Raw genomic sequence first — 24567 nt, 5'->3', positions numbered from 1 at the left:
AATAACAGCCAAAGGAGGGGGTCAAAGGATGCGTCTGGGCTGGATACTCCTGAGCTTCCCAGCTTGTTTTCTGTCCAGGAGAAGGAAGTGGGCAGGGCTGAGGATGAGTACATATGCTGCTGCTGCTGCTGGTGGGAAGGTTCTTTCTAGAACTTCTCATTCTCTCTGGGATAGCAAACAGCCAGCACCTTTTGCAAAGCAGTCCACAGAGGGCTCTGATACGCAGTTAGGAAAGCCTCAAGAGTCCACACATACCCCGTGTGTTTTGTGGGACAACTTTAAGGCCATGGCGGTCATGTAGCTAAGCCCAGTGCACTAATAAGGAAATGAGTTATGAATTTCCCAGCCAGCAAGTAGGTCAAATAGCACACGTGAAAAGGGTGGTTTGACAAAACATAGTATTGATGTAGCTGTGGAGGGGTGTCAGAGAAGGGGAAGAGAGAATTCTCGGCTTTGGAGTTTGTAATTTAATGCAGTGAGCTCAAATAGACAAAATAACTATAACCAGGTATGATGTTCATTGTAAAGATCCATTGGCCATTGAGTCCCCCTTCTTTTTTTCCTAAACAGGGTCAAAAGCAAATATTCCCTGAGGTTCTCAGACCATGTGTCCAGGTTTGGATTCAGAAAATACAACCCGTGTGTCTCAATGCAAATCACTCAGGATTCATTTCTATAGTGTCTGTGGTGAGCCTGGAATCCCCTCCCTGTTAAGAGTGTGGACTTAGGGTTTGATAGGTCTGAGCTGATTTTCAGGCTCCTTGCTGACTCTTTTATGGTCTTGGGGAAGCACTTATCCTCTGGACACCCATTTTCTTCATCTTTAAAACAATCACATCACAGGGTGGTTGCTGTGATATTTTAAGGATGGTTTTTAGCACAGAGCCTCAGCTAGACCCTTAGGGTGGATACATAAAGGGGGACCCATTTTCTTCCTTCAGGGTGGTGGTTTTCCAACTGGGGTGATTCTGTTCCCCTAAAGGGCATTTGGGTGCCTGGAGGCATTTTTGGCCATCACTGTTGGGAGGGCGGTGGGGGTGCTTGTAGGAGCTAACCCACTCACAGTGCATAGGACAGCCTTCTGTTCCATTACCTGTGATTTTGGAATTAGAAGCTGAAATAAGGCCATTAGAGGTTTTCCTCTCTCTGAAGAGAGGGTAAATGGCCTGACCCTTAATGCCTTTTTTTTTTTTTAAAGATTTTATTTATTTATTTGACAGAGAGAGATCACAAGTAGGCAGAGAGGCAGGTAGAGAGAGTGAGAGGGAAGCAGGCTCCCTGCTAAGCAGAGAGCCCGATGCGGGACTCGATCCCAGGACCCTGAGATCATGACCTGAGCCCAAGGCAGCGGCTTAAACCTCTGAGCCACCCAGGCGCCCCTCTTAATGCCATTTTTATGCTATGTTCCCCTTGGGATGGCCTTGATGTCCTGGTGATAGCTTCCTACGAAAGGAGGCGTCTCCCATCAGCGACAACCTGGAGAAGTGTGACATCTTATGCATATACTTGTCCCCAGTTAAAGACTCCCCTTGTCCGCTTTGGGGAGAAGGGCCTGCGCCAGGGAGCGCAACCCAGAGGAAAGAGCGGCTCTCCTCCCGTGCCTCCCGGCAAGGCCGGCCAGAGCGGTCGGTAGAACAGGAGGCTTTGGAGAAAGGCAGGGCTTTTAGGGGGCTGCAATTAGCTTGCCTGGGGCTGACTTCGTGAGGGAGCGCACAGCCCAGCGGTGCACTGGGAACACCCCGACTGTCGGAAGGCAGGGCACCGAGGAGAAGAGCAATGCTGGCTTCCCCAGGGCGGCGGGGCCAACTGGCTGGCCGCGGAGACAGGCACCCAGGTCCAGCCGCCCCAAAGCTGACATGGCACAGCATTTGAGGGGACAGCCGGGCACGGGAGGGCAAGTTCGTCTTTGCCAGCCTCGGCCTTGGAGCGCATGCAACTCCAGCTTCCGCCGGGCCGCGACTCCCCGGAATGCGCGTGGGGGCTGGCGGTCACCGCTGGGACGGCTGTGGCGGCGTGGGCGGCGGGGCGACCCGTTGCCCGGTGCTCCCGAGCCAACGTTTGGTTTCGGGACCATGCCAGCGCGCTGAGTCAAACCCCGCGGTTGGGCTGGGTCAAACCCCGCGGTTGGGCTGGGTCAGCGCGGGGGCCGCCGAGCACCGCGTGCGGAGGTTAATGATTAATCTCGGACCACTGGGCCCCTAGCAGCTCCCGAGTGGGCGCTTCAGGAGGGTGGGTGGGTGCCCTCGAGCGACAGGCTGCGGGGACTGCGGCGAAGAGCTGCCCGGCAGGGCCCGCTGGGGTCGGGGAGGAGAAGGGCGGGCGCTGGGGGTGGGGCGGGGCCTGTAGGAGCCACACCCCGCGCCGGGAGATTGGAACCTCCTTCCTCCGCGCTCTCCCCGCCTCACTCCTACACACACACACACTCCCCAAACTCCACCCCCAGGCGCCTCCCAGGCCCCTGCTAGGTTGGGCTACTCCAGGAAGTTTCCATGAAAGCACCAGAAATACTAAGTTACTTTTTCCAGGTGATTGCAGGAACACTCTGGGCCCTCGGTGGTGAGTTGCAGCCCAGAACTCCGGGCTCTGCTGGGAGGAGGAGGAAGGGAAGTTGTAGAGGTCTTCGGACTTGGTGGCGCGGTTTTCTTCCTCATGGCTTCGCCCCGGAGCCCCAGCAGTGAGTGCTCCCATGTTATAGATCACACCCACGTCCCTGAGTTCGAGGTGGCCACCTGGATCAAAATCACTCTCGTCTTGGTGTATCTGGTCATCTTCGTGGTGGGCATTCTGGGGAACAGTGTCACCATTCGGGTCACGCAGGTGCTGCAGAAGAAAGGCTACTTGCAGAAGGAGGTGACGGATCACATGGTGAGCCTGGCCTGCTCGGACATCTTGGTCTTCCTCATTGGCATGCCCATGGAGTTCTACAGCATCATCTGGAACCCCCTGACCACGCCCAGCTATGCCCTGTCCTGTAAGATTCACACTTTCCTCTTCGAGGCTTGCAGCTACGCCACCCTGCTCCACGTGCTGACGCTCAGCTTTGAGCGCTATGTGGCCATCTGCCACCCCTTCAGGTACAAAGCCGTGTCGGGGCCCTGCCAGGTGAAGCTGCTGATTGGCTTTGTCTGGGTCACCTCCGCCCTGGTGGCGTTGCCTTTGCTTTTTGCTATGGGAGTTGAGTACCCGCTGGTGAACGTGCCCAATCACCCGGGTCTGTCCTGCAACCGCTCCCAGACTCGCCACCACCAGCGCCCGGAGACCTCCAACATGTCCATCTGTACCAACCTTTCCAGCCGCTGGACCGTCTTCCAGTCCAGCATCTTCAGCGCCTTCGTCATCTACCTCTTGGTCCTGGTCTCCGTGGCCTTCATGTGCTGGAACATGATGCAAGTGCTCATGAGGAGCGGCCAGGCTGGGGGGCTTCAGCCTCAGCTGAAGAAGTCGGAGAGCGAGGAGAGCAGGACAGCCAGGAGGCAGACCATCATCTTTCTGAGTGAGTCCTGGGTGGAGGGCGACCTGGGCACTGGCTTCCCTCTCCCCCACCCGCCACTGTCTGTGCTCTTCAGGACCACAGATGTGGCCTTAAATGTGTACACTTCCCTTTGCTGAGACTGAGGAGGCATGGATCGGAACCTCTGAGTGTTTCTATTGTATGTTTTGGGAACTTGGGATGCAGTGAAAAGAGCACTAGGCCAGGAGTCAGCGTCTGCTCACATTCCAGAACAGCAGCTCTGTGACTCACAAAATATCTTGAGTCAAAAGGAGTTAAACATACTGAGGGACAAAACAGGTAACGGGGAGAGGTGAAAGTCCTCTGAGAAGTTCTGTGGAGATAAGAGGGAGCATTCTTCTCCAGCCCTCTTTACCCTGGAGAACCTTCTCGAGGCAATTCGATTTTGTTCCCGGTTTTCTCCTCCTTGGGAGAAGCAAGCTGTCAGGAGCACACACTCTCCAGGTGGCAGCTACATTCTCTTCCCCCTCACCCCCTCCAGTGACCTACCCAAGTCCTGAGGAACTGCAGCTCTCAAACACACTTCTCAGGATAGAGCTTGAGTTTCTTCTGTGGTGGTTTTGTTCCTTATCAGAACCGAGAAACATGGCAGGGACTGCCGGCCTGTTTGTCTGATCCAGAAAATCTGGTGTCCCAGATTTCTGGGACTTGATTGATCATCCAAAATACTCAATTCCACGCTGAGAAAACTGTTTGTTTTCCAAACTTTACTTGTGGTGCAAACATTTCAAGTCGGGTCCTTGCGCGTGTCAGGGAGGAAGGAGCTCACGGTATAAAGGGCCCTTTCCAGTGTGGCATCAGGAAAAGGAATAAATCATGGTGCTGTTTGTTTTGGTGTGGGAAACTTGAGTAACAGGTTTCAGGGCCAGGGGGTTGACAGGAGAGAACAATTTGAAGGCGCTTGAAGAGGAATGGAAAGAGCCTGCCCCTGGGTTCTGCTGTGTCCCTATAGCTGACTTAGACTTCCTGGTCTGTGTGAAATGAGAGGAGAGAGTTTGCAATTTCTGGATGCCTACTTGGCATCAGGGGCTGTAGTAGGTGGTTTATATTTCCATTTCAGAAAGGAGGAATTTGAGGCGTAGAGAACAGAAGATCTAGTTCAAATAAGTACAGGTCCCACATTCTGACCTCCTTTCTCAGGGCCAGGAGAGCAGAGAGGTCTGGGTGGCTCGCACAGGCTCCTGTTGAACAGAAAATGAAACAAAACAGGACTTTGACAAGGAAGGTGATTAGATTGGTGGTGCTGCTGCCTCCTAAGGCCAGCTTTTGTGGAAGTTTGGCTTTAAGGAGTCTGTAGCAGGTGTTGACACCCATCTGGGGACTTGGGCAGGGCACCCAAGCCAACTCACGCTCTCTCACCTACCTACCTCCTGCTGCCCAGAGGAGTCCAGGAAGGAGGAGCTAGTAGATTGGCTTGAACAGTTATGGAAAAGCTAGTTCTCTCTTTCCCCATATGCCCTTCAGCATATCTTAAACTTTTAGCAGTAATTTATACCTTAGTGTGAATGAATCCGTCCTCTCTCCCCCTGCCCCCCCCTTTTTTTGAGTACAGTGTACTCTCTCCCACTCTAATTTAGGAATTAAGGTTTCATTTGACCAAGGAAAAATAATTGATTTACCTTTGTTCTCTGTTGGACCAATCTCTGTAGGTTTATTATTATTATTATCTCTCTGAAGAGTGGGTATTTTTTTTTACCCCCACCCCCACCCCGTGGGTATTATTCCAAGTTGCAGTCAGTCTTCATTTTGTAGCATCAAATTGGAATGCCACAGACTTTTACCTAGAAATGACTAGGACCTTGGGGATCATCTAATCCAGTTAGCAATTGCCTGGAATGAGTCTGTTCTCCCTGCTGCTCTCATTCTTTCCTTGTAGTTCTCTCCTTCTTTCTTATAACAACTATGTATTAATCGCCCACTGCTTTCCCAGGCATAAAGATTGTTGACTGGCAATCAGGTGCTCAATGTGCGATAATGTCTTGAGGGAATTTACCGTTTGTAAATTTCCTCTGCAGTAGATTTTCAAAGCAGTTCTTGCAAATGTCCCCCTCTCCCAATGAATTTCAAAGAGCTTTTAAAAATAGGAACCTCACTGATTAACTCAAGTTAGGAAATAAATTAATGGAGTGAAGAGGAAGAAATCACGGCCTGCTTCCATCAGATTAATACAATGCAATTTACTTGGTGGGTTTCATAAAACTTGGGCTTTGGGGCATTTTTAACCCAGAACAACGGAATATATAAGTTGTTTACAAATCGCTGAATTTAGTATAGTGATTTAGCTGTCTTTTTAGCATTTCAGTTAACAGATGTATCAAATTAAAACAAATATTTGCTCCTTTCAAACATACTTTGCATTTAATGTGAAATGTAAATGACGACATAGCACAAGATGTCTTTGGAGCTCTTGAGGCAATAAAAAAACAATTAAGGATTTTCCCCCCTCATTGTTAAAAATGCTAAGTTCTGCACAACAGAAGCAAAATTCATAAATCTACCCAAGGTGAGGGAGTCTATGTACAAAATATTAGTTTTGCTTTCTGCACTTTTGCTATTGTGTCTCAGTCTGGTCGAGGTGCTGGGCTGGGCAGATCATGAAAACAAATTGGGAAATCAGGGAGAGAAAGAGAGGGGGGGCGCCTCCCTGTTCTCAAGCAGTTTGCAGGAAAAACAGTAGCAATGTAGAAGAGCACATCCTGAGAAACGTGTGTGTCTCTTGCCTCTTGTCAGCTCAGTGAGAAACCAGTAGGAGGCATATTTCCTTTTGGATGGTTACAGCAAATATGGCCGCGGTAATACTTGCCTGATGCCAAACAGAGTTTGTTAGTCCGGAGAAGAAGAACCCCTGCATTTGGCTCTTTATTCCTTGGATGTTCAGAATATGCACCAGAAACCTTCTTTTCCAAAGGTTTTCCCAGACCTTCCGTTTTATTTTTTTGACCCTCACTTGGAGTTATTGACACTGTGTGTCCCATCTGGGTCCTCGAACTCGCCAAGTTTGCATCTGTCGCGCACCTGGCTTACTGTCCAATGTCACCCACTCAAAGTGGAACAACAGAGAAGTTTGAAAGAAGTGTAGTTTTGATTAGTAATTTTCAAGAGTTTAAGGTAGTTGGGACTCAGTTATACTTACCTCCTAGGAAAGAAAAGTTCTATAGATCATCGTGAAATTACAAAATTACAGAAACATCATACAAGGTTCAGAACTCTATAATAATCACACACCTTTGCATTCTGATTTGCTCTCCTGAGTCAGGGAGTGGGGAACTGAGTGTAGGGCAGGAATTGCAATGACAACTTGGGTGACTCGTGGGAGAATGTCTTGAATGTGGATATCATCCATCACGTGTATCTGGGTGGAAAAAAGATGAAGAGTTGCTGCTATAATGGACTGCTCTAAAAAGAAGGTTGATGTGTATTTAGGTATGTGTGGGGTGCCCAGGGAGAAGAAGAGAAAATGAGCCGAGAATTGCGTCCTCTGGGTTTCATGTCTCCTGTGTGTGCAAGTCAGAAAGGAGGGGCCTCGGAGCAGCAGCTGCGATGGTGACTGTATGTCCTCTTTATCCGAGGACAGTTACTACCTAAAAAGAACTGTTAAAGTTAGCTCTTTAGAACTGAGTCCCAAATTTCATGTGGAAAGAGGTCTGATTGGGACTTCATCATGAAAAACGAAAGGGCAATTCCTGAAAAGAAATCTGTCTTCTATTTTATGAAACATAGCTTAAAATTATATGTTAATTCTCGTAATAATTTTTCCAGAATGATACAAGTGCAGCTTTTTTGAGGGCATAATTTTTCTGACAAAATTACGTGACTGTCTTTGTGTTTGATTTTCTCAACAAGATGGTAAAGAGGGATTTCTCCCAAGGGCTTCTCCGAATTCTTTACTATTCAAATCACCCTCACTGAAGGGCCTCTCCTGGCATCATTCTTGTCAGTTTTCCATTCTTTCAGGATTAACTGGTCTAATTTGGCCAGACCTTCCTTTGTTAGTGACTTGCCATGTGATTCGTGCTTCTCTAGCTGCCCTGTCTCGACTTCATGAAATTCTGCCCCTTGTGTGCAGACCATTCCCGCAAAATAGAAGTAATTGAAAAATCAATCCCTATACCCTAGTGCATATCAACTGATTAGATGAAAATGGAGGCCTTAAGATGGTTCTAAGGTGCCAAATGAATTTTAAATACAGTTGACCCTTGAACAACAGGAGTTTGAACTATGTGGGTCCACTACCATGTGTGTGTGGTTTTTTGTTTTGTTTTGTTTTTCTGTAAATACGGTACAGTACCATAAGTGTATTTTCTCTTAGGATTTTCTGAATGGTGTTTCCTTCTCTCTAGCTTAATTTATTGTAAGAATACATTATATAATGCATATAACATATAAAATGTGGGTTAATCATCTGGTTGTTTTTGGTAAGCCTTCTGGAAAAAAGTAGGCTATTAGTAGTTTAGTTTTGGGAGAGTCAAAAGTTGAGTGCTCTTCAACAGATGAATGGATAAAGAAGATGTGGTCCATATATACACTGGAAAATTACTCAGCCATCAGAAAGGATGGATACCCAACTTTTGCATCAGTATGGACGGAACTGGAGATTATGCTAAGTGAAATAAGTCAAGCAGAGAAAGACAATTAATTATCTACTTATATGTAGAACATAAGGGATAGCAAGGAGAGGGAGAAGGAAGGGAAAAATGAAGAGTGGAAATCGAGGGGAGACAAACCATGAAAGACTACAGACTCCTGGAATCAAACTGAGGGTTTTAGAGGGGAGGAGGGTAGGGGGTAGGTGAAGCTGGTTATGGGTATGAAGGAGGGCATGTATTGAATGGAGCACTGGGTGTTATATGCAAAACAGTGAATCATGGAACACTACATCAAAAACTAATGATATACTACCATATGGTGACTAATATCACATAATATAAATAAATAAATAAATATGTAAAAAAAAAAAAAAAGAAGTTGAAATCAGCTTTCTGAGAGTGTTAAGTAAGGGTTGGCGTCCTTAACCTCTTTAGGGGTCAACTGTACTTGCTTTCTCTTGATTAGTTTAAGAACTGGTTTTTACAAGAATGTTTATGTCATTAAATTTCTTATCAAAGGCTATTTCTTCGTCATAAAGGCCTATTGCTGGTTGCAGTCTCATGGGGAAATGCCATCAAAATAAACTTAGTGACTTTTTTTGTTTTAAGATTTTATTTATTTATTTGACAGAGAGAGAGATCACAAGTTGGCAGAGAGGCAGGCAGAGAGAGAGAGGAGGAAGCAGGCTCCCTGCCAAGCAGAGAGCCTGATGCGGGACTTGATCCCAGGACTCTAGGATCATGACCTGAGCTGAAGGCAGAAGCTTTAACCCACTGAGCCACCCAGGTGCCCCGAACTTAGTGACTTTTTAAGTGTAAGATATTATTTTGGCTCAAATGTTTGGATGTTGCAGGAAAAAGTTTTGCCTCAAGTGTTCGGGTTACTGCCTGTACTCTGGAAAAGAATTTATTGGAGTAGATGTGGTTGTAAGAAATAGCATTTCATGTGTATTTTTCTATTTGTGATCTCTGTCATAAATTGCAAGTGTCCTGTGATCAGCCTGGCAGACAAATATAATAATGCTGCTTTATTTTTATAATCAGGCTGTCTCAAAGATTTCATTTCTCTGTTGGAGAGATGCATAGTTTCATTTCTCTGTTGGAGAGATGCATAGTTCCCATGGAAGGCGCTATTGGAATCCCGGTCCCCATTCATTAGCTTGTCTGTTCATCTGTCTTAGTTGCATGCCTCATGGGGGCTGCCAAAGTGTAATAAGGCAGCAGAAGCCTCAGTCAAGCAAAGTATTCAGCTTATTAATGCTAAAACCATTCAGAATAAAAGCCATTTGTGAGTGGAGACAGCACCGAGGAAGAATATTGAATTAGGAGTCAAGCATCCCCATCCTGCCCCACTAGACAAGGTCCCCTGTCTAGTGCCCTGATCATGATCCCCATCTACTCCGATGATGCTATCATCTCTCACTGCCTTTTCCTTCTGTCCACCTCTCCTGCTGTTCTGGAACCCTGGGACAACCCAACCAACTCTCTACCTCCAGTCCTTGCACTCTTTGCCCCGGAGGGAAGACTGGTCATCAGGGCTGCTGTTAGGTCTTGTAAACAGATAAATGTTCAGCCATACCTGGGCCCTCTCTCTGGGGAGCACCATTCTTTGCAAGCACCTTTGAAGAGCATGAGCTTCTGGAATGCCTTTCCTACTTTGTTTATTTCCCACAAGTGTGCTCTCCAGGTGAGAGATCTCGAATTGATGTGTCCTCAGTGGAGGAATAGCTAGCTGCATGGATGGGCTCCTGCCCTTGTCCAAGCTGTCCTTCTTCATGCCAGAGCCACTGGGATCTGACACCTTCAACCCCAGCCCCATCAAATCTGAACCTCTGAATGGCTTCCCATGGCTCTTAGGTCAAGGATCAACATCCTTGACGTCAGACCCCTCGTCGTCAGCTGCTTCTCCAACGTGAAGGAGGGCAGTTCTCCCCTTATCTTAGTTGGCAGGCTGTCATGACCAAACACCACACTTATTATCTGCTTGAGCAGCAGGTAGTAAGTTTTCACAGTTCTAGAAGCTTAGAAATCTGAGATCAAGGTGCTGGTAGAGTTGGATTCTGGTTTGCAAGTAGTCGTCTTCTTGCGGAGTCCTCACTTGGCTTTTCCTCTGTGTGCATGCATGGAGGGAAGGACAAAGAGACAGACAGATAAACCTCAGGTATCTCTTCTTATGAAGACACTAGTCCTGTTACATTGGGGCCCCACCCTTACGACCTCATTTAACTAACTTACTTCGCTGAAGGTCCCATTTCCATATACTGTCCCAGCAGGGGTTAGGGCTTCAACTTATGTATTTTGGGGGGACAAGATTCAGCCCACGACACCCCTTAATTGCTCCACCCCACCGGCCCTCTTCAGTTCCTCCGATGACTCCTGGTCAGGCTCTCTCCTACCACCCGGCCTTGGTGCACATTATCTCTCCTATCTCTCCAGGCTGAAATGCTTTTCTGTCTCATTCAGTACTCTATCTGCCCTGGCATCTGGCCCCTTCATCGAGTTAACATCTTCAGATCGCCCACCCCTCGCCCGGAAGCCTGGCTCCTCCTCCCAGACTTGATTAAACTTCCCTTGAAACAAGACTCACAGTCACAATTTTATTTTTATTTCTTTTCCTCTTTACTTTCTTTTTTCCTGACTTTTCTTTTACGAGTTGAACTGTGAGATTATTTGGTTGATGTTTTTCTTCGAGTTCTTTGAGGGCAGGAGCTCTCCCTAACATTGCTCAGTGCTACTATACCTCGGTCCCAGCACAGTCCCCACGCACAGCAGGTGTTCAACGGCTGTTTGTGGGGTGGAACAGATAAATGGACGGGTCTCAGCTTGGCACTGGGAAGTGATACTCTTTTGTTGTTGTTGTTGTTAAAGATTTTATTTATTTATTTATTTGGCAGAGAGATCACAGGCAGAGAGAGAGGAGGGGAAGCAGGCTCCCTGCTGAGCAGAGAGCCCGATGCCGGGCTCCATCCCAGGACGCTGGGATCATGACCTGAGCCGAAGGCAGAGGCTTTAACCCACTGAGCCACCCAGGGGCCTCGTGATACTCTGTTTTGCCTCGGGCATGTGCTCTTCTAGAAGCGTCTCATACCTCACAATCCTTTTGGTCAGTCTGAACCAGAGATGCCTCTTTGAAAAGAATCTAATTCCTCCCAGTTGCCCAGGAAGTTAGGCCACCTTGGAGGACACTCTGGATTTTCTGTCCCCTGAGCAAAGACATAGCCTGTGTGAATCGGCCGGGCGGCACCAGCTTTCGCCATGTGTACCTGCCAGAAGTAACCGAGAAATGAAAGTGATTAGGGTGATGTTTAACAGTCCTTGTTAAGCTCTTTAACAAGACGTTAATGCAGGGAGACAGCGCTCACAGCGAGTTCCTAGCAGGCCCCTTTGCTACTTGTTAAGGGGGCGGGGGACTCAGGGTCAAGGGAAGTGGGATGTAGTGAGGGTAATATTTAAAAAGACATTCAACCCGTGTTTTCTCTTCTCCTTAGATAGTATGTATTTGTAACCCTCTCCTTCCTGTCTGAGTCATGAGGCTTCTTGCTCTGGGGCGGGGGTGGGGGAGGAGGTGGACAAGACGCAGGACATGCGTAGTATGAAGGTGCATGGTTGATCCGTTTTCAGGCCGGAAGCTGGATTGCTTGACCTCTCCAGCTAGCCGACTGCCATGAAAGCCAGGCTTTAGGAAGGGGTGAAAATGGGCCCCTAAACTCTATATGTCTTCCTTTAATGGATCTCCAGCTCAGCCTGCTGGCCTAGCTCCCCTCACCACACAGTCAGTTCCAAGGAAGACCATAGCTAAGGGGCTTGAAATTTCTCCTTGGAAGCCAGTGGAGGGTGCTAAGGAGTAAGCAGTACAGTCTAGTCGATGGTGCTGCCTCTGCGGAGACGGCATTTCTTGCATTGAGGTTGGAGACCGAGACATGCTCCCAGACTGAAAAAGAGAAAACCCTTCCTTGGGCCACAATCCTGGTAGAACAGCTGTTGCCAGTTAGTTCTTCCTGCCATCAGCCAGAGCTCTGGCTCTTGGTTTGTTCCAGTCTTGCTGGTGTCGCAGACCTCCCCAGCCAGAGACTGACTTTCCCTCCGCTCAGCCTCGGGTTGTCCCAGCACAGACACCCCAGCTGCCCAGCACTGCTTTGGCTCCAGTCGGGAGGCAGCTCCAGGTTGCCGAGGTAGAACGGGGTACCTCTAACCATCTCTGCGGTGCAGTGGCCTGCTTGTTCTTCACAATTTCAAGTCCCTACTTCTTCCGTGAAGCCTCCCACACTGGACTCCCTGCAAATGACGAGCCATCTCAGACATCTCTCAAATCGGGGCGGAGATGTGTTTTCCCGACTATTTTTGGAGGTCCCTGAGACCAAGGACAGTGCACGCTTATTTTTTTTTCAAACTTTCCTACTTAGGCAGTGAGACGCAGTCGCTGGCTGTGCACTTCGTAGGTTCAGGGATTGAAATCCTCTGACACCGGCGGCTGCCCCCGGAAAGGAGGGAAACCACGTAAACTTTGACCCTTGGGAAGTCACTGTGATTTTATCTGCCTTTTTCCTCTCCTCCCCCGTGGTAGGCTGAAATCACAGATGGCTGTGGAAATTCCTGGGCTCTGGTATACACGCACCTTCTCCCCTGACTCAATCGAGGTGTTGCCATGAAGGGATTTTGCAGAAGTAATTCAGTCCCAAATCCGTTGACCTTGAAATAGGGAGATTTTCCTTGTAGGCCTAATCAAGTCACATGACCCTTTAAATCTGGGTCTAGAGGTCAGAGACAGGGAAAGTCAGAGATTAGAGGGGTTTGATAGAGAGGTTGGATGAGCAAGAATTTCTCCACATGGTTTCAGAGTTTAAGGGGATCCCTGGTAGGAAATGTAGGTACCCCAGAAGAGCTAAGAGCCAGTAAGATAGTGGGGACCCAAATGAGCTCAGACAGATTTCCCCCAAAAACCTCCAGAAGAGAACTCAGCCTGGCCAGTAACTTGAGAGCCTGAACAGAGATCCCAGCTGTGCTGTGTCTAGAGTTCTGATCTACAGAACTGTGAGCTAATAAATAGATTTGTGTTAAGCCACTAGGTTTGCATTAATATATTATGTAACAGTTAAAAACAAATACATTCCCTGAGCTCTGATAAGGGCATTCCAGGGTAAACATAAGCCAGGCCCAGTCTCTAGAACCTTATCTCTGATAAGGCTCACCTTCCAAGAACTGCATCCTTGGCCCAGCCATTCTTTGATTTACTTCCATTTATTGACCCTCTATGAAGTGTTGCATGAATAGGAAGTTTACCAAGGTCCAGGGCACCACAGAATTTTCATTTGACAGGTGCCTGGGTGGCTTAGTCGTTTAAGCGCCTGCCTTCAGCTCAGTTCATGATTCTGGGGTCCTGGGATCAAGTCCCCCATTGGGCTCCTTGCTCAGTGGGCAGCTGCTTCTCCCTCTACCCCTTCCCCACCCCCTGCTTGTGTTTGCTCTCTCTCTCTCTCTCACTCTGCATGCTCTCTCTCCAATAAATAAAAAAAGTCTTAAAAAAAAGAATTTTCATTAAATTTTTAGATTCTTATTTGGGGAATTCAGAATGTATGGGTTTGAGTCCCACCAGCTGGATTTTTGGGAATCTTGGAAATCGCGGTGGTCAAAGAGGAAGACTGTAGTGGATCGATCTTCTAATTATCATCCTTTCAGTAGCTCTTTTTCCTCATAGCCTGCCACTTAGTAGGTGCTGAATCAATGTTTGGTGAAGCAAGGAATGTCTGGGCTGCTTTGCTGCTTCCTGGAGCCTCCCTCACCAGCTCCAAGTGGAAAAGGGGGGAGGGAGCCAAACCTGACGCTGAAAGCCAGTCTGACAAGAGAGATGTCTTGGGCTAACAAACTTTACCATTTTCTGACATGAGGGTTTCTGCCAGTTGAAACACTTGACAAAATTTCCTCTTTGCACTTCCTGTAAGAGTCATTCTGGCAGTTGGGGGCTTTGTAGATGTCTCCCCACGCGGCTTTATGCATCTCAAGGGTGGCTGGGTACTTGGAGAGCAGTGGCGTTACCAGCATCTGACAGATGGGGATCAGGAGGCAAGGCGGTGGTGTCAGATTGCTGTTGTACTTGTTAAATGTCTAACTGGCTGTGAACCCAAAGGCATGCAGAAATGGGAGTCAGGCCCAGTTGGGAGCAATGAGGTTCATTGAACTTGCAGAGAAGAGCCATCTTCTTTCTCTAGTGAAGGGGAAAGAAATCCAAATTACCTTAGAAATGAAACACCGCACACAGATGTTTTGGGCAGAGCTGAAGTCATTTGGTCTTTGGCTTTATGTGTTCTTATTCTTTGGAGGACATGATAAACTCAGCAGAAACAAAGCTTTTTGGGAAATGCATGGGTTTGCTTTTGATATGCTGCAATTCTGAAAGATTAAATACCGTGTTGAAATGACAGCTGCATATTTTGTTTATTTAAAGGAGAGCTGATGGGTTATCACCGGTTTTCGAGTTCAAGTTTGTCCCTACAGGGGAGGCAGATGGGAGGCCTTGGTTGTTGAAGGTTGTTTTCCAGAGGGTAAAGGAAACTTCCGTGGAAGCAGTCTGTTTTCCTTCTTGGCCTTGAAGTTTTCTCACTACTAAATCTCTTGGAAGGCTCACTTCCTCTGGGAAGCCTTCTTGGACTGACTTTCGGCTGTTCCTCCAGCAGGCCTTTGAGTTTCGTTTTGGTGGTTTATTCCTCAAGTATTTATGAATGCCTAAAATGTGCAAGGTTTCATTTGGACCGCAGAGATCAAGACACTGATTTCCCCCTTCAAGGAGCTTGGTATTTCTAGAGTTGGGGCATCAAGGAAGGAAACCTAAAAATACTCCTGATGAAGGGTGGGGGTAGTGGCTGTTTTTGAAGTAAGCTGGTTCTGGGCTCCAGAACTTTTCATGGAATAATTAAGTGGACTTCACTCGCCCCAGAGATGTCTACAATCATGGTAGTCACAGTGTGGTGTATGGATTTGCAGCATCAGCATCAACTGGGAAATTGTGAAATGCCGAGTTTTGAGCTGCACCCTATACTGACTGAATTGTTATCTGTATTGTAAGCAGGACCCTGTGATTGCTACATATGTTAAAAATATGTTCTCATACTTTTATCTACTCAGAGGGCATTCCTTAACTCAAAAGGAACAGAAAAGGATGAGCTAGGAATGGCTAAACTCACCATTTGTAATCAGAACTATGAATAGCTTGCTGTGTAGTTGTAACACATAGGAATTTGCCCAGGATACTTGGTCTTCAAGGAACTTCACATTAGTTTATTTGTTTGTTTGGTTGTTTATTTTTAAGTAGGCTCCATGCCCAGTGTGGAGCCCAGTGTGGGGTTTGAATTCACAACCCCGAGATTAAGACCTGAGCTGAGATCGACAGTCAGAAGCTTAACTGACTGAGCCACCCATGCACCCCCACATTACATTTAAAAAAAATCTGGACCCCAGCCTCCATTTGCAGAGTAGTGAATATTCAATTTTGGTCAAATGATGGGGGAGGGAGGCTTCCCCTTTCTCATGTGGTATGAAGATTCAAACACTGCTGCCAAAGTTGCACCGAGACTGGGACCAGCCGGCCTAGGGGCTGGCCTGTATATCACAGCACCATCATGAGGATAGAATTACATCCACTTCTCAAGATTGCTCTAGGTCTTCACCATTGAGATTTGAGCTGGGATCTGACTCCAAAGTCCATGTTCTTTGTCTAAACAGGAAGACAGAGAGGATGTGTTTTAGCTGGGGGACTTTTTTGTGGACAAGTGAGGGATGGACAAAAAAAAACAAACACACCACAATTCCAAGTCTATTGTATGTTTGTCTTGCTTTTAGTCTACCTGGCAACATTTAAATATCCTTCTTGGGTTTGGAGGATCTCCCTCTCTTCGAGTCCAGCTTCCCAAAGGTAGTGGTCAGAAGCGGGCTTTCCCAGCATCCCTTTCAGCTAAGGTGCTGCATGAGGCCTGGGCGGCATCAATTATCTGCGTCTGCATGAGATGCTCGTTTGGAAGAGAGTGATGGAAAGATGCAGCAACCACATGAAGTCCCCTTGGGAACAGGGCCAGGGTGTGACAAAGTGGCATTGAGAGAGAGCAGAGTCACTTTTAGAGCAAAGATGGAAGAAATAAGGAGAGCGTCCTAGGCCAGGTGTTGGCAGTGCCTCTGTGGGGAGGATCTCCATGGCGGTTTGGTGGGTTAGTCTGATGGGATTCTTGGTTGCATACCCAATTCACTGGCCCTCCCAGAGCTTATGGAAAAACAACCAAAAAACCCCACAAAAAACCCTGTTAGCTTCATTTCCAGTTGAAACTGGAATGGGCTTTGTTGTTTGCCCTAAAGACTCTGTATGTCTAGACAATAGGTAATAGAACAATTGGAATTAGAGTTGGGGGCCTAATGGGGAGCAGTGAATAGTGAATCTGGGTTGGAAACTAGATGGAGTCTTATAAAAGGGAAGTCAAGTGCTGGTGTAAAGGATTCGCAGTACCTATTAGAGGCAATAGGGAACCCCGGAAGGCTTTAGAGAAGAGGAGTGGTAAGAAGGAGTGCAGAAAGACTAATGCAGCCCTGGTGTATGTTGCAGGCAGGGGGCCAAGGTGAGGAGCATGGGAGTGGAAGGGGTGCTGGTGCCATGGGTCCTAATGATGGCGAATGGACAGGCTTGGCTGTTCAGCACCATGGGAGGTGGTAGTTGTCAACCCTGCTACACAGAACCGTGTGGGGGGTGTTACACACCCCTCTCCTTTACATCAAAGTCTTTGGGGATGGGGCTCTGGGCGTCTGTATTATATCAGCTCTGTAGGTGATGCCAGTGTGGGGCCAGGGCTGAGAGCCGGGGAGTTAAGGGCCTGGAAAAGCAGGCTGGGCCTGGAGACCTTTTTGGTAGTTGTCCCTAGGTTCTTTGACCAGAAGCCACAAAACCTGATCCTAACTTATTCAGAAGTAAAGGGTAATTTCTGGAAGCGTAAGGAGTAGCTCACAGAGCCAGAGGAAGGCTAAAGAACCAGGCTGTTCAGGGATCTAGGGGAAGAACTTTGGGGACAGCCTGCTGGGGCTCCACCATCAAGGTGAGATTAGCTTCAGGCATCCTCCATCGTTGTCGCTGTAGCCAAGTTCAGATTCTCAGGGGCGACTCTTCCCAGGCTTCCCCGAGTTGTGCTGTGCTCCCTCAGGAGGCTGCGAAATGGAACAGTGCCAGTAAGAGACCATGTGATGAGAGGTGTGGTCCCCACAGGAGAGCCAGTGACCGAGCCCTGGAACACAGACTACAGACCCCCTGCAGGGCCTTATGAAACTTGGAGACTGGTACCAACATTGTTGAGTTTTTCCATATGCTGTTCTTGTGGGTTCTCTCTCTTACCTCCTCCTGCCCTTTGCTGATGTTTCCCAGGGTCAGATCATCTTAGTGTGCGAGCCAGTTGGAGGGACGGGGACCAGGGGCCAGTAGCAGAGTCTGTCCCTTCCAAACCGCAGCTGTTGGGAGGCTGGTTAATGCCAAATCCAGGAGGCGGGTTTCCTGCCTGGGAACCTGACCCATTCACCTGGGCCACTGACCAGTTATTAGACTGTAGTTTGGCATCACCACAAAATCAGTTTCTATCTGGACCTCAGCCTGGAACACAAAGGTCTTCGGCTGTGCCTCCAAGTCACACATGCCCTTTGCTTCCTCGGGCATTTTCCACTTAGGTCTTCCCATGATGCTAGCCTTCAGCCAGGACTCCTTGTTTCTGGCATGGAAGCCCACCTTTGAGGTCAAGTATATTTGCCATGCAATCTAGGGAGTAAATGAGCTCATGCATTGCCTTCAGGAAATTGAAAATGTTATTTAAGAAGGAAAAAAGTCACTTGTGAAGAGTTTTGTGGAGCAAATGTTTTAGTTTCATGTTGGAACCCTGATCAATCTTTGATTTTTACTTTAGCTAGATGCCATTCCCGCGCAGTCAATGTTTGCTCTCCCAGCATGGTGAGAAGCAAGGAGGCGACTCTCCAAAGCACGGTCTTTCCGTTTCTCCTCCTGGTGCTGGTTCCTGGGCGGGAGTCACCAGCACCTTGAGCCTTCTCTGGGGAGCCTGGTGTGAGCTGTGGGCAGAGAGCAGGTGGTGGGAGTGGGACCCGCGTGCCCTTCACCGTCAGCGGACAGGGCTGTACGTGTGCCAGTATGTGGTCTTGAGTGGTGTGATGATGGCAAGAGTGGTGTGTTCCCTTCCCATGACTCCTGTCGCAAAGTACCATACACATGCTGGCTTAGGACAGCAGAAATGTGTGCTCTCCCAGTTCTGGAGGCTGGAAGTCTGAACTCTGGTTTACCAGGCTGAAATCAAGATGCCAGCAGGACCCAAAACCTCTGGGGGCTCAGAGGAAGAACTCCCTGCCCTTGACTCCCCAGTGTTTGGTGGCTGCTGGTCTCCTTGGCTGTGGCCACATTACTCCAGTCTCCAGGGCCAGCATCTTCCAGTCTCTCCCTGTGCTGTCTTCATGCCGTCTCCTCCTCTGTGTGTCGATCTCTCTGTGTCTCCCTCTCCTAAGGGTTCATCTGTGGAATTATGGCCCACACTGTTTATTCAGGATTATCTCTCTGGATCAAGATCCTTAGCTTAATCGCATGTGCTGAGACCCTTTTTCTTTATCAGGTAACATGTACGGATTCTAGGGATGAGGACCCGGTATTCTGGAAGGACCTTTCTCGGTCCACTCTAAGGTGACACATGGATGCAGAAAGTATAAATTGAATGCGGTCCATGAGCTTAACTCCCGAGCTATGAAGAAATGCCATGGAACATGACAAAAGGCATACGTTCTGATCCCCTTCCCATCCCTTCCAAGTATGTGTGACCTTGGGCAAAGTGGCTCAGAACTTCTTTCATCACCTCTAAGTTGGTCAGATGCCAGTCAAGGGCTGATTTGAGCTTCAGTGGGAAGTCAGTGGAGGCTTCAGTCAGTGGAGCCTGGCATGCAGTAGGTCGTCCATAAAATCTAGTTTCCTATAGTGACCTTGTTGCAGAAAGAGTTCTGGTCAGGGACTGGAGAGAACTTTGGTTTCGTTCTTGCAAGCCCAGGGGTGTATCAACCTCCATGCATCTCAGCTTATCTCTTCGAGGAAGCCTGTGGGGGTGAGGGCGGTGGTGAACTCGAGTTTGTCTGAAAAGTCTCCATAGGAATAACACAAAAGGGGGATCTGGGTTCTAGTCTCCAGCACTTCATGGAATAGAAAATCTGTGAAGTTTCCTCTCTGCTGTAAAGATGCCTGGGTGTTTGCGTTTCACTCCATCATACAGCATTGCATGGTGCAGCGTAAATATGTTTGCGGTTTCTTTTCACAGAGTATCAGTGGCAGCTCAGGAAAGGTGATTCTTTTTTTAAATTAAATTAATTAATTAATTAATATTGTTTTATGTTAGTCACCATACAGTACATCATTAGTTTTTGGTATAGTGTTCCATGATTCATTGCTTGCGTATAACACTCAGTGCTCCATGCAACCCGTGCCCTCCTTAATACCCATCGCTGGGCCAATCCATCCCCACCCCCCCTCCCCTCTAAAACCCTCAGTTTGTTTCTCAGAGCCAACAGTCTCTCGTGGTTCGTTTCCACCTCCGATCCCCGCCGCCTTCACTTCTCAGGAAAGGTGACTCTTGATGGCTTTGAAGAGCCCCTGGAACATTCTCGGGTAGCCCTAGCTGTGTGCTCATCCCAACTGGACAAGTTCTGGCTCAGAAGCTCCCTGGGGTCCCTACCCTTCTGAAATTGTTTGCCTTTGACCTTTCCTCAGTGGGAAGTTGCTGGAAGAGGAAGAGCAGCTCCATTCTGGGCGGGAATGTTGGGAAATGAACTCGGTGGTGTTTTCTTCACACGCCTGTAAGGCCAGGGCGTTATTGGCGGGGACAATCAATGTATCAAAATGAATTTTTGGAAGAGTGTCATCAAGCTGAGCTTTATTTCCAAAGACACACACAAAAAAACTCTGCCCAAGGGAGGAAAAGATGACTTTCAATTTGAAATAAACAAAGTTGATGGCTGAGAAATGACTTACTCCACGCTGCTTGATCTGAGATGCCGGCACTGTGGTAACCAGCTGTTCCCAGAATCCACATTCCCGACACCCATTAAAACTCACGGCACTGAAATCGTGTTCTCTCCATTTTGCCCATTTTAATAATAATAATGAGAACGTTGAAATGACATTCTGGATTTATATTGGACTTGTCTGCACGGCGCTCTGAGTACTTTCCAGACAGGGACTTGTCAATCCTCATCACAGAGCGGTGGAATGTTGGTAGCAGGTAATATTTGCAATTATATTCAACTTTGTAAAGAGTCCTCTGGGCTGGAAGAAATTCCTGGGATAGGGGATAATGCTGCCTTGTGGGTAGAAAAGAGGTGGAAACGGAGTTCTGGTTTGGCTCTCCGCTTTGCCCATCTCTCCCAGCCTCTGTTTCTGTCAGCCAAATGGGATAACAGTACCCCTCATCAGTGCTGATCCCTTAGCTAACTCTGTGCTCTTTTCAGTACTTGCTTTGTGCCTGGTGTTCTAAGATGCTTTTGCATATCCATTTGAATTCCCACAAAGAGCCACTATAGTTATTTTCTCTACAGATAAGCACATTGAAATGCAGGGAGTTTAAGGAACCTGCCTAAGGTCACACATGCAATTAAGTAGAAGAGGGGAGTTTGACCCAGGGCTGGCCAGATCCAGATCCTGTGGTGTTACTATTTGGCTTTTTTTTTTTAAGGTTTTATTTATTTATTTGATACAGAGAGAGAGAGAGAGAGAGAGAGAGGGAGGGAGAGCGAGTGCGCAAGCATGGGGAACAGCAGAGGGAGAGGGAGAAGCAGGCTCTCCGCTGAACAGGGAGCCCGAGGCTGGGCTCATTCCAGGACCCTGGGATCACGACTTGAGCGTGATCCTAAGGCAGACACTTAAAGACTGAGTCACCCAGGCTTCCCATGGCTGGGCCTTTACTATGGCAGACAGTACACAAACACACACGTGTGAGCTTGCACACACAGTAAACAGAAGTTTCACCAATCAGTATTCACCCACTGTTACCTGAGAATGTGAAATGCAGTTTGGTGTTTTCTATTCATTTCATGAATGGAAACGTCAGCCTGAGCCACTACATTGGTTTTACGATCCCTGCTAAGACTTGACCTACAGTTCAAAAAGCTTTGCACTGTACCATTGTTGGGTCCCCAATGTTGGGTCCCCCAATAATGGGTGCGTGATTAAAGGAGCGAGACTGATACAAAGCAAAGCTTTGTTTCGCACCAAGCATCAAGAATCAAACCGAACGTTCGGGGCCGTGCCTCTTAAAGAGAGGGTGACCTCTCTCTGCTTCACAGACTAGCTTTTAAGGGGAAAGGCCATGCGGTTGGGCCCGGTCACGCACAGGTGGCCAATGAAATTGAAACACCCAGAGAAAGCTGCACAGTCATGCTAGGTCACACATAAATGACCAATTGAATTACAATTTACCCTAGTAGATATTTGAACTAGCCTATCACCTTGGTCAGAATTGGCACCCAAAGGGCATCCAAAGGGCGGGGCCCACACTCCTTGGTAACTAGGGAGACAGTATGCGCCCCCCACCATCGGATGTCTCCACCTGGCCTGACCCACCCTTGTATTTGGGCTTTGTTACCTGGGACTGTTTTCCGGGACTTGCTTTTAAATAAGTTTCCCTGGGGGGGTGGGGAGGTGGGCAGGGTCAATTTAAGTTTTACTGCATAAACAACAAAATGGCAGTTCAACCGGGGTGGGGCTGCTCTGGCTGAATAGGCTGTTACACCATGTGCCTTGTGGATGCTCATGGGAACGAGCTTGGGAAGAGAGAGGTGGGGTGTGCATGGTGGAGGACATGGAGGCTTGGGGGAGGCCAGAAAGTGTGGTGTGGCCCTGGGTCTGCCCCCACGGTGTCGCCTCCTGGACTGACCAGTTTGTGTCTGAAGGAGTGTCCCCGGGCCTGTGGGTGGGCGTGAGTGGTGGCTACCTCACGGTCCTCTCCTGCCCTGCATTGTAAGAGTCTCTAGTGTCCCCTCAGCCTGCGTGCCTGGGCTTCATCTCCGAGTGAAACCGAGGCCTTTACCAAGCAGCCATTATGTTACGGGGCTGTCTGAGAGGGCTCCTGACTTGAAGGACATTGTAAGCCCTCAGGAAATCAGCCAAGCGGGTGAAGAGAGAACCAAAGGCAGCTTGGAGCTGAAAGGAGTCAGATAGTCTCAGATTCAAGTCCTGTTTGCGTCCTCCTAGTAATGAGACTTTGGACACCACGCTCGCCCTCTCAGAGCCTCTCTCTCTGGCTACAGTTAAAGCTTGAGTGAGAGAAGGACAGTGGAAGTGTTTGGCTTCAAAGTGTTGGTTAGGAGGAGGTGAACAGCCGTGGTCATAAGCAATATTGCCACACACGGAGAACCTGGTATACCAGGGAGCGGCAGGGGTGAAGGGAAGGGATGAGTGTGCTCTAACAATCAGTGAAGACTTCCTGGAGGAAGCAGCGTTTGAGCTGAATCTGAAGGGGCATTTTCAGTTCCTGGCCATAAGGATCATGGCTGCCCTCAAGGGGTGGACAGAGATATGCAAGCTCTGACTAGTCGCATCTGATTCATGTTTATGTATAATGAGGTCACAACTCCGACTCAAGTAAGAGGATCCTGAGCCGCTTTCCTGAGTTTTACCCACCCTGTGCACCAGAGGTCATTCGTGCACAACCACTTCATTTGCTTAGGCCAGGGGCCAGCAAACACAGGGACAAAGCCCGTTTCTTACAGTTTGTGATGCTTAAAATGTAGGCCTGATTTTTTTTTTTTTTTTTTACAACTTTAAAGAATTGTAGGAAAAAAAAAAAAGAATATGTGATTGACTGTGTGGCCCTATGAAGGCCTCAAATATTTACTCCCTGGCCCTTTAAAGAAAAAGTTGGCCAACTTGTGCCTTAGGCCCCAAAGTGCATGATCATTGTTTTCTGTTGAAGGCCTTAGTTCTGAATCACCCTTTACTCCTTCTGCCACATCCTGAGGGTCCTGGAGAGAAGGGGGAAATGGGCAGTAATCACTCATTTTCTGGCTGCAGGGCTGTTAGGAATTCCCTTGTTTTCCTCTCAAGGCACGTGAATACGTAGCACTGAGCGTGTTTATATTTAGTTCTTTCGACGTGTGGCACATCAGTGATTAGTGCCAGATGCCAAAATGCTGGGCTACAGCCGTGATGCCATTTATAATAACATTCATACGAATATTCCCCTGTGACGCAGCTTTGCAGCTTTCCAGCATAAATAACCCGGGAGGCCAGATTGCAAACATGATTTCTCTTCACGCTCCACCTGGCCATTTGTAATAAGCAGGCAATGTGACATTTGGTCTTAAACAAGCAGTTCAGCCTGGGAAATCAGAATGTCGTTGGGCCCCTGATTTATTTAAAAAATCAGAAGAAAACCACAGGTGAGTGGCGACTTGGTGGGTGCATGCGTGTGTGTTTTAGCAACAGTACCTGGATGACAGGCTAACGCGCGGCTCAAAAATAAATATTGTGGGTAGAAATAGCCTTTCAGATGCGCCAAGACAATATGCCAAGAGGCTCTTAGCAAATGGCCGTGAAGGAGGACGGGTTACTTTAACAGCTCTGTTGAGAATATAGAGTCGTCTGGGGCCAGGGGTCCAGCCAGGCTGATCTTGACAATGGTGGGACTTTTGTTACAGGAAGATTAGATGCCCTTGGATGGGTCTGAGATTGTCCTTGTCTTCTCCGTATGGAGAAAGGCAACCACTCAGCACAGAGTTGAAGAAACCTCCTGATTGAATGCCTTCCAGAAAAGGGATGGTTTGGGGAGAAACACTTTAATTTGCCTCCGACGATTGTTCGGGGGGTCATTCCTGAAGTGGTTTCCTTCCATGGCAGGATAGATGAAGAGAGAAGAGAGAAGTGATTTATTTATTCATTTTAAAAAAAATCCTTGGGAGAACAGAGCATTCAGTTTTCTGAGTCCTCGAGCACGTTTATTTGACCCGGTGCTTTTCTGTTGGTTGTTAAAGAATTTGAGTAGCCCCAGCCAGCACGAGCTGCCCCCAGATTGCTGCGGCACCCAGAGGCATTAGGCTGTTTCACATATTTGTCTAGAAAGGAACCGGGAGTTGGGGATACAGGGTCAGGGTTTGTGGGCTGCACCCAGATGACCCCAGAGAGCGACATTCTTGTCTCATGGAGTGGAAGCATGAATCCTGCAGACAACGCACAGTGAGTAAAGCGATAGAAGTTTATTAAGCAAGGGCACAGTAGAAAAAGCTCTCAGGAGTGAGAGGGCTTTTAGGGATGGACTTTTTTTTTTTAAGATTTTAATTTATTTATTTGACAGAGATCATAAGTAGGCAGAAAAGCAGGCAGAGAGAGAGGGGGGAGCAGGCTCCCTGCTGAACAGGGAGCCCAGTGTGGGGCTCATCCCAGGACCCTGAGATAGTGACCTGAGCCGAAGGCAGAGG

General features: G+C 48.1%; 1 protein-coding gene across 1 annotated transcript in view; it reads left to right on the top strand.

The window, feature by feature from the left end:
* Positions 1-1974: 1974 nt before the first annotated feature.
* The window catches only part of GPR39 (G protein-coupled receptor 39), a 205443-nt gene continuing 182850 nt past the window's right edge, over positions 1975-24567 (top strand). Inside the window, exon 1 of the mRNA XM_046019141.1 lies at positions 1975-3493. Coding sequence (XP_045875097.1) covers positions 2650-3493 — 844 coding nt within the window. The 5' untranslated portion in view covers positions 1975-2649. The remainder of the gene's footprint in view (positions 3494-24567) is intronic.

This window comes from Meles meles, chromosome 9, assembly GCF_922984935.1.
Source record: "Meles meles chromosome 9, mMelMel3.1 paternal haplotype, whole genome shotgun sequence".
In the NCBI taxonomy this organism is placed as follows: Eukaryota; Metazoa; Chordata; class Mammalia; order Carnivora; family Mustelidae; genus Meles; species Meles meles.
Note: the sequence above shows the minus strand (reverse complement) of the source record. Positions and strands in the feature narration are given on the sequence as shown.